The sequence below is a fragment of the Salvelinus fontinalis genome, unplaced genomic scaffold (assembly GCF_029448725.1).
Source record: "Salvelinus fontinalis isolate EN_2023a unplaced genomic scaffold, ASM2944872v1 scaffold_0760, whole genome shotgun sequence".
Taxonomy (NCBI): domain Eukaryota; kingdom Metazoa; phylum Chordata; class Actinopteri; order Salmoniformes; family Salmonidae; genus Salvelinus; species Salvelinus fontinalis.
Window position 1 is genome coordinate 52,165 of NW_026600969.1, and position 10,689 is coordinate 62,853.

Consider the following 10,689-nt stretch of genomic DNA (forward strand, 5'->3'; position numbering starts at 1 on the left):
CAAGGACATCCTTTGGTGATACATTTTTTATAATGCCATAAATAAAAGACACATACATCTAATCTTCCATAATAAATAGCAATAGTGAGATATGCACCACACACAGCTTTTCAAGAAGTGGTTAACTGTCCCAGCGTGATAGGCTAAGTCGTCAATGACAGGGTGGAGAGATCATGTGCGAGGTTGTCCGCGCGGGGTTAAATCATGCTGTTTTACCATTGACATCAGCCCTGAGGGAGTCCGAGTCCGAGAGAGCAACATGTTGCTTAATTAGATAGGAAATCATCATGATATTGACAACTGTAAACGTGAATCAGCCTCAAGCCTTTCCTATTTCTTTAAGACTATCAGCCTAAATAAATATTATCGTAACGTCTGTCAAAAGTTGGTGAGATGTGACGACAAACGAGGAGCAGTAGTTCTGGTGCTGTTCCGTCACTGGTTATTTGGACTATCAGGATTGGGTGAAGATGGTGCTTTGGCTGAGAGTTTCCGTTTAAGGGGTGGAGACTTCACTAGTCTCTTTAGCATCTTATCTCATACATCTCTCCCCATAATTTAATTGAGCATTTGACGCAATTACGCAATATTTTTGCTTTGGGTTTCCAAGACTACCTCATACGGTCTCATCTGAGGGCTTTGTGGTATACTGTTAATATTGGGTTGAGTTCCAAAACGAGTTTGTACAGTGTTGTCAAATATTTGGTAATTAGTAACTGAAAGAAATTGCAGGCTCTGTAAAACTCTTATAGAAACCCTTCCACTCCAGCAGAGAACTACAACCTGTTTTACAAAGCTACAAACCCCTCTAATGGACTGCTCAGCACTGGACTCCTCACAATTTAACCCAGTGCTGCCTTTGTACTGCGGTAAGGTGTGTGGCGGGGCGCTTTCAGGGACTACACAGCTCCTCCTTCTCCTCTTCCTCCTCTCTGGACCATTTCATGCGCGTCGTTCCCGTCGCAAGGCTGTAGCATGGCTTACTGGCCACCAGATGCGTCGAACATCTTCTTGCGGCCCTCCATGCCAGACATGGCCTCCACATTCTTACGCCAGTCGGTCACCTCAGACGTGAGCACCTGAGAGGGAAGGGGAACAAACACTGTGCTGTCAGACATCAGCGTTTAACTAGCTTTAGCGTCCAGGCTTCCTTGTGTTCGTGGAGAGTTGTCTCAGGTGGCCACATTACAACCTATCCCCATACAATGTGTAGACGGAAAACAAACAATGAGTAGCACTATGCTAACTCATGTTTGATTAGCTAGCTAACGACCTCCCGGGTGGCGCAGTGGTCTAGGGCACTGCATCGCAGTGCTAGCTGCGCCACCAGAGTCTCTGGGTTCGCGCCCAGGCTCTGTCGCAGCCGGCCGCAACCGGGAGGTCCATGGGGCGACGCACAATTGGCATAGCGTCGTCCGGGTAAGGGAGGGTTTGGCCGGTAGGGATATCCTTGTCTCAGTATGTAAAATGTAATGAAATGTAATAAAATGTATGCACTCTACTGTAAGTCGCTCTGGATAAGAGCGTCTGCTAAATGACTAAAATGTAAATGTAACTACTATAATAAGTTATGGTCGCAGTTACTCTCAGTTTAACCATTAGATGCAAATGCTCGGAGGTCCACAGTAGCATGGTTTCCAGGACCACGCCATCTCCGCACAAGCCAGTGCTTACTAGTGCCAGAGAGGTTTCAAATTTCAAAGTGAGCTAATTTCAAGGTTCAGGGGAAAGGAAGGATGCATTGGTAAAGTATTTGTACATGGCCCAAGTCCCAGTTACCTTGTCTTTGTCCTTGTTGGTGTCTTCCTTCTTGACAGACTTGAGGTTGGACCTGAGGTCCATAGAGCCTTTGTGTTTGGTTCCCAGCAAAGCTCTCATCATCTCGTCTGCAGAGACCCGCACCTTCCTCAGGGCGGGCTTCTTAAACTTCCCTCCTAAGTCCTGCACCTTCAGCTTCAACTCATGGATCTGTAGATTTCATCGAAATCTACGATTAAATATTATAGCAACCTTAAGCCAACACGTAGCAACCTCTTCAAGAAATGTTGGTTTGATACTTGCTGGACCTGGGTTCGAATCCCGGCCAGGGCCAACCCAAGGAACTGGCACTGACCATTGATTTGGCCCTGACCCAGCTGCAACACTGAGACTAACACCCATTTGTTGCCACCACAAGAGGCAGGACCTGAGGATAACATCTCACCCAAAGGGCCGAAGACTTACATCTTTGTTGTGCTTGGTCACTTTGGCCTCACAGTCGTATCTTTCCTCATCTACCACATCTATCTTTCCATGGAGCTGCTTGCATAGGTCCTGAAGAAAATAGATAAACACACTAAGATTAAATATCATACACAAAAAAGGTGATATCTAGAACCTAAAAGGGTTCTTTGGCTGTCCTCATAGGAGAGAATCCTTTGAAGAACCCTTTTTGGTTCCAGGTAGAACCCTTTTAGATTCCATGTAAAACCCTTTCCACAGAGTGCCCTACATGGAACCCAAAAAGGGTTCTACTTGGAACCAAAAAGGGTTCTACCTGGAAACCACAAAGGTTTCTTCTATGGGGACAGCCAAATAACTATTTTGGAACCCCTTTGTCTAAGAGTGAAGAATCAATCTCATTGAGATGCAGTACCAGTCAAAAGTTTGGACACACCTACACATTCAAGGGTTTTCTTTATTTTTACTATTTTCTTCATTGTCGAATAGTAGTGAAGACATCAAAAGTATGAAATAACACATATGAAATCATGTAGTAACCAAAAAAGTGTTAAACAAATCTAATGATATTTTACTTCAGTAGCCACCCTTTGCCTTGATGACAGCTTTGCACACTCTAGGCATTCTCTCAACCAGCTTCATGAGGTAGTTACTTGGAATGGATTTCAATTAACAGGTGTGCCTTTTTTAATTTAATTTGTGGAATTTCTTACCTTCTTAATGCGTTTGAGCCATCAGTTGTGGTGTTGTGAAAAGGTAGGGGTGGTATACAGAAGATACCCCTATTTGGCAAAAGACCAAGTACATATTATGGTAAGAACAGCTCAAATAAGCAAAGAGAAATGACAGTCTATCATTACTTTAAGACATGAAGGTCAGTCAAATTGTCAAGAACTTTAAAAGTTTCTTCAATTGCAGTCCAAAAACCATCAAGTGCTATGATGAAACTGGCTCTCATGAGGACCGCCACAGGAAAGAAAGACCCAGAGTTACCTCTGCTGCAGAGAATAAGTTAGAGTTACCAGCCTCAGAAATTGCAGCCCAAATAAATGCTTCACAGAGTTCAAGTAACAGACACATCTCAACATCAACTGTTTTCCGAGGAGACTGCGTGAATCAGGCCTTCATGATTGAATTGCTGCAAAGAAACCACTACTAAAGGACACCAATAATATGAAGAGACTTGCTTGGCCCAATAAACACAAGCAATGGACTGGAATGGATTGGTGGAAATCTGTCCTTTTGTCTGATGAGTCCAAAATTGAGATTTTTGGTTCCAACCGCCGTGTCTTTGTGAGACGCAGAGTAGGTGAATGGATGATCTCCATATGTATGGTTCCCACCGTGAAGCATGGAGGAGGAGGTGTGATGGTGTGGGGGTGCTTTGCTGGTGACACTGTCTGTGATTTATTTAGAATTCAAGGCACACTTAACCAGAATGGCAACCTCAGTATTCTGCAGCGATTCGCCATCCCATCTGGTTTTCACTTAGTGGGACTATCATCGGTTTTTCAACAGGACAATGACCCAACACAACTCCAGGCTGTGTAAGGGCTATTTGACCAAGAAGGGGAGTGATGGAGTGCTGCATCAGATGACCTCAACCAAATTGAGATGGTTTGGGATGAGTTGTACCGCAGAGTGAAGGAAACGCATACAACAAATGCTCAGCATATGAGACTGTTAGAAAAGCATTCCAGATGAAGCTAGTTGAGAGAATGCCAAGAGTGTGCAAAGCTATCATCAATGCAAGGGGTGCTTACTTTGAAGAATCTAAAATATATTTTGATTTGTTTAAAACTTTTTTGGTTACTACATGATTCCATGTGTGTTATTTCATAGTTTTTAGGTCTTCACTATTATTCTACAATGTAGAAATTAGTAAAAAGAAAGAAAAACCCTTCAAACTTTTGACTGGTACTGTATATGTGACAGAATAACCATGCTGGAATATTTACTTGAGTGTTGTTCAGTTACAGTCTCATTGTTTAGCTTTGTGGTTGGCCCACTAGTTTGCCCCAGTCATATTGCTCTCTCAATTGGCTGACTCTTTTGTCTCTCACCTGTAGCTCAGTCAATGACAGTCCAGAGAACTGCAGGGGGGGCAGTCGCTCTCCCAGGTAGCTCAGTTTCTCCTCATCCCTGTCCTGCGTCTCCTGTTCCAGCTGCTCCATCGCCCTGGTGAGCAGCATGATCTGATTGGACGAGATAAAGATCCGTCATTCCAGGGGTAGGCCAGGGGTGGAGGACCCAGTCTGATACCACCATGCAGTAGCTAGTCGTCCTCCATGCTTCACGGTGTCACTACAGTTGTATCCGTAATAATGAATGACTTAGTTATAATCTATGTTCATTGTTAACATAATGCATGGTAATTTACCTTCAGGGAGAGTTTACGCGAAGCCGTAATCTTCGACTTCGGCTGTTGGGAAAAGGACACAATGTTATTGCAAATGTGTGCCCAGTACTGTCTCCTTGAAAGTGAAAATCGATTTTGTCAAGATCGGTGACCTGTTCTTTTATTGGGACATTTTTGTGTTCGCCCAAAAGGGTTTAGGTGGTAACACAACTGCCACTCATAACAAATCTACTATGGACCTAAAGCATTTAACTACAAATTGGCCTGTTCCTGGACACAACTTGTCCCAGAATGAAAAACTCTTTCAATAGAGATTCTCCATTGAGCAAACGTTTTACACTCTTTATAGCATAAGTTCATCCATACAGGGAGCCAGTTACAGTTTAGTCGGAATGTGGTCACTCAAAAAACATTCAGCTATTTGGGCCCTTGATAGCTGACATTAACCGATAAGACTGAAGTGGCAACCTTGGGACAACGTGTTCCCTCTCTATATAGGGATTAACACTGTTGAACCAGGGCTGTCTCTAGTTCTGGCTCTAGCTCACCTTTTCAATTAACTTGGGATTCATTGGCCTGGGTTTGTCTTGCTCCTACAGGGACAGAGGGGACATGTCAGGACATTGTTTAAAATTATCAAGGTATACACACTTCTATGAGAGGTAGTCTGAAAAACGTGTCTCTTGATTGATTTGACTTTGTTCAAAATTGCATGTAAGATTCAACTAGACGTGAAAGAAATGCTTGGCATAACAGACAAGTCAAAATAGAATGAAGAATTTTCCTGTCCTAAATCTAATACGATGATGATGACGATGGTCATGATGATGATGATCGTGATGATGGTGAATTTATAAACATTAAAATACTTACCTCACTTAAATTTGAACAGGTTTATGGGCACAAAAAGACAAGGGAGACACATAAGTTAAAAAAATAGCATTAGTAAAAAGAAAAACTATTTGTAACCTGCTGGAGGTACATTACATTGTAATAGGAGACAGACAGACAGACAGACAGACAGACAGACAGACAGACAGACAGACAGACAGACAGACAGACAGACAGACAGCCAGACAGACAGACAGACAGACAGACAGACAGACAGACAGACGCAGTCCCCAAGCCCCATCATAATTTTACCCATGGATTAGGGCAAGGACACTACAGGAAAAAGCCATTCTGCCGCAGATAGCATTGTAGCATCGCCTTAGTTTTAGCTCAGTGTATGGCTAACTTGCAGCTTAACAGGGTCATTATGTGTCATTTGCAAAGGAATGTAAATTGCAAGAGATCCACAATCAGGTAGAACGGACGTATCGTACCCTCAGAAGCAGTTATTCTAACATACATACATTATAACTAGGGCCTACAACATGCTGCTACTGTAAGACTCAAATTCCTTATCATCTCAAGTAATAGGTAGGACACACGTATCATACTCCCAAAAGCAGTTATTATATACTTACATTACATACATTATTACTTAGGCTACATCATGCTGCTGTCAGACTCAAATGGCTTGTCATCTCAAGACAATAGGTCCACTTCGTTATAATAAGGCTTAGGCTAAGTATATTTAGAACAGATAATATTATGTCTTTTTAAACAGATAACACACTGAGATTGAGCTGTACATAATCATTAAAGCGGTATTATTAAAAAATGTACTTGAAGAGGAGCTATATGCATAATTAATTAACAGTCAAGCCGACCTATTGTCCCAGATAACAATACTTACTCATCAGCCATTATGAAAACCTTGGTTGGAGAGAGAACATTTGATTTGAAATCTGATCAAGGCAATTCAATTAGGGCACCTTCCCTTTGTTGAATTACCTGATCAGCCTGAAACCCTCAGACCATTTCAAATCACTGACAACAGCAACAAAACGCCACCATTCACCTAAGTAATTATTAAGTAAACTAAATACATTCTTAAGTAATGTACTTAATTAACACTTAAGTTTGATTCTGAATCACAGAATCCCCAACCCAAATGAGTATTACCTGGAATAGGGTGGACCACAGTCGGGTCGGGTACAGCGTTCTCTCTCTGTCTCGCTCAAACAACAGAGGGATCTGAAACAATGGGGGTGATTGTCTCTTTTATGTGGGGCTGGGCAGGGCTGGGCAGCGGGTGGACAACAGATATAGCCTAGCACCAGAGTCCTACAAGAATGGGCTGGCTGGACACCAGGGATGAAATATAACCTCCTGTGACATTGTGACAATGCAGGTCAAAATGTAATAATAAATCATGACCTACGCCTTAATGGCATTGCAGGAAAACTTCTGTGAATTCCTCTCGCTGCCTTTTGCAAAAAGCCCTTGTTCCTATGGAACACTGAAAATGAACAGGGTAATGTTGTGTGGGTTATTTTGTTGGTTTGGTGGATACATACTCTGTTTCACTTGTGTGGTTTATATTCTCATTAAAGCCTATGAAAGTGATCAACGTGTCTTTAAATGAAAATAATACATGTGTATATTGGTTGTTGTGATTTTATTCTCATTACTAAAATACAGGTAACTACCGAAATAATGGAAACACCAACATAAAGTGTCTTAATAGGGCGTTGGGCCACCACGAGCCAGAACAGCTTCATTGCACCTTGGCATAGAATCTACAAGTGTCTGGAACAAGAAATTCCATCCTTTGGTGTTTTGTTGATGGTTGTAGAAACCGCTGGTTCAGGCACCGCTCCAGAATGTCCCATAAGTGTCCAATTGGGTTGAGATCTGATGACTGAGACGGCCATGTGGTTTACATGGTTTTCATGCTCATTAAACCATCCAGTGAACACTCATGCCCTGTAGATTAGGGCATTGTCATCCTGGAAAAGACCACGCCCATCAGGATAGATATGGCGTACCATAGGTTGAAGGTGATCACTCAGAATAGCTATGTATTAATTGTATAAAATTATTTTCCATGCCAGGAAAATGCACTCCACACCATAACAGACCTGCCAGAACCCTCATTTACTCAAGTGTTTCTTTTATTTTGGCACTTACCTGTAGGTATCATAATAGGCTGCTGTGACAATGTACAGTAGTTGAAGCATTTTGTATTTGATGTGACGGGTTTTATAGAGGTTAATCAGGGACAACAAATCAGAAGGCTCGTGAATGTTTTCCATGGCTATTTCAGCCACTTGTCAGAGCCTGTTGTTGTGATATATGCAAAAGTGAGATGTGATATTTAAGCAATAAGGCACAATGGGGTGTGATATATTGCCAATATACCACGGCTAAGTGCTGTTCTTATGCATGACGCAACGTGGAGTGCCTGGACACAGCCCTTAGCCATGGTATATTGGCCATATGCTACAAACCCTGAGGTGCCTTATTGATTTTATAATCTGGTTACCAATGTAATTAGAGCAGTAAAAACAAATGTTTTGTCATACCTGTGGTATACGGTCTGATATATCACAGCTGTCAGCCAATCAGCATTCAGGGCTCGAACCACCCAGTTTATAATATGCAGCAAAAGACTGACATTCATAGTTCCAATAGGATAGTAAAGTCGTCCTCAACTTTAATAATTGGTCTATCTGAAGTATTGCTAGGCCCAATGTTCTGGAGCCGGTATTCTATGTGGCTAGAGGTTCTTGTGATCTTGTCTCCCCCCGGCCTCCCTCTGCAGATAATAAAACATGTAGTTATGACAACGGGGGCAGGCATGTCCCTCCTGTCACCAGTAATATGCCACATAACTGTTCAACTTCTCCTCCAGACATTCCACATGCTTCCCCTGGCCTATACTGTACATGGCTTGTGTCCAAAATGGCAGCCTATTTATAGTGCACTGCTTTTGACCAGGGCATTGGTCAAAAGTAGTGCACTAGGCAATATCTACGCAATAAGGGCCGAGAGGTGTGGTGTATGGCCAATACCTTGCCTAAGGGCTGTTGTTAGGCATAATGGGAAGCCATGGTATATCAAGAACAGCGTAGCGATACTTCAGATACAACAGTAAAGAAGTATTTTTATGTCGTACCGGCTGGAATGCTGTTTTAGCCAATCAGACTGCCCGTTTTATGAATAGGGAATGGGGTACCATATTAGGTGTGCTTATGGTCTGTCTTTTTGGAGTTCAAACGCTAGTAAACACACTATACTCTTATAGTATTTATAAGGAATTTATTATACATTTTATAAGACCAGATTTATTATTAGATAGTTAATTGTGTATGTGACAAATAAAATGTGTATGTGACAAATAAAATTTGATTTGATTTGTTGGCATGTCATAAAGTTTTAAGGGATTAGAGGAAATAAAACACAGTCAGACACATGAAAACATATCAGTCGCCACAATGCCACTGAATCAATCCCCACAATGTGTATAACGTAGCTGTACACTGTAGTGTTTATAGGCCTGTACTGTTGTGTGTGCCCAGAGCTCAGTACATATACTGGATGGGATCCACAGGGTTCTCATTGGTCACCGAGCTGATACCCCATTCTCGGATGGAACATGGGTAAGGAGGGACAGGAACAGGGGTACAGGAGGGACAACAATGTCCGAGGGGGGTGGAGGCAAATGTTCTGTCATCACTCCCTCAGTGATCCCCAGCAGGTGGGCTGGCTATTTCTGCAGCAACCTGACACACACACACACACACACACACACACAGCTATCTGAGACTTTCTCAACATGCACTTCTGCTGTCGTTATGATTTCTGATAGGTACTGACGACTCAATATGTTACCCCGTAGGTGCCTCCTTAATGTGCTTACGCTTGTAAATCTGATCAAACGATCGAAAGTGGAGTCAAAAGGATACAGAGGTGAAGGAAGGGAGACAAACAAACACACACACAGGAGGAGTTGCGAGGACAGGCCATCACCGCAGCCATTACCTGTTCTGTTAATTTTTTCATTTTTTTATTTTACATATCGAGATTCCAAAAGGGCACCAAAGCAGTCTCTGGCATGGGAATCATCTAAGAACACAACAACCTTTATATAAGACGTGATGTGACCTGTTGATGCCACAGTCTGCCTTTTGACAGTGAGTTTCACAGGTTGTAACAATGACAACAACAGCTCTGTCTTTAGTGAACAGCTGATGTAGGTTGAGCCCAATATCATGCCAGGGTGTTCTCTGTCCAGGCCGGTGGCTAACTTTGACCCTACCCACTAGGGGGGGGGGGCTAACTTTTATCCTACCCACTAGGGGTGGGAGGCTAACTTTGAACCTACCCACTAGGGGGGGGATAACCTTGATCCTACCCTAACCTTGATCCTGGGTGGGGGTGGGGGGGGGGTACAGAGATGGCACATACAGAGAGGTTACAGAGATGGCACCCCCGTATGCCTAAGTACCCCCCCTCACTAAATATATCTCTCTGCCCATGTCCCCGTAGCAAGCAGGCTAACCAGGTTAACCCGGCTGTCAAATCCCATAGTTCAGTTCAGTCAAATCCCCTCACCGAACTGGTAGTCTTCTACACAGATCTGGCTCTGTCACCATGCTTAACATTGGAAATCCAGGCTACAACAATGGGCTGATGATGGAATGCATAATTAAATAGACAGTAGTTTCTCTATGTGATGAAATTCATGCCTTCTCCATACTCAGCCTATGGTTGCTTCCCAATAACCACTCCTTTCTCCCAAAGTGTGCACTTCTTGACTACCCTTCATGGATTTGACAGGAAAATACTTTTATAAGAAACTCCCTCAAGGCCATTCCTACACCAATGCTCTTATATTTGTGGGGAGTAGTAACCTAATAATGTAGCTGGCATAGAAAGATGCCTTTCACTGAAAATGGAAGTTAGGTTGAAAATACTGTAAAAAAAACGGTATTTTCTGCGGAGGGTGGGGGAGTAGTGAATGAGTAGTGAATGAGTGCACACTTCAGGAGAAACCAGAGATTATTGGGATGCAATCTATGAGGGCTAGAAGTTTTTCCTACCATGTGACTTGACCAGGAAAAACTCTGGGCCATAGTTTTAGGTTATTACTAGAGTTGGGCCTGGATTATTTCCTTATCAGCTCATGTGGTCCTACCTCTGACATAAAGAGCTTATAATGTATTGGTATTCTTAAGGTGCTGCGCATGAAACTTTGACAGGTTTATAGCTGAGTGTGT

The 10,689-nt window shown here is 42.8% G+C and overlaps 1 protein-coding gene across 1 annotated transcript; it reads right to left on the reverse strand.

The window, feature by feature from the left end:
• Window positions 1-686: 686 nt before the first annotated feature.
• LOC129847204 (troponin I, slow skeletal muscle-like) lies at window positions 687-6,686 on the reverse strand. Its single transcript, XM_055915025.1, has 7 exons — window positions 6,590-6,686; window positions 5,128-5,172; window positions 4,601-4,642; window positions 4,284-4,415; window positions 2,224-2,313; window positions 1,780-1,968; window positions 687-1,079 (listed from the first exon to the last, which is right to left on the reverse strand). Exons 2-7 carry the CDS (start codon window positions 5,149-5,151, stop codon window positions 981-983), a joined length of 576 nt encoding a protein of 191 aa, XP_055771000.1. The 5' UTR covers window positions 5,152-5,172; window positions 6,590-6,686; the 3' UTR covers window positions 687-980.
• Between the last annotated feature and the right edge of the window lie 4,003 nt (window positions 6,687-10,689).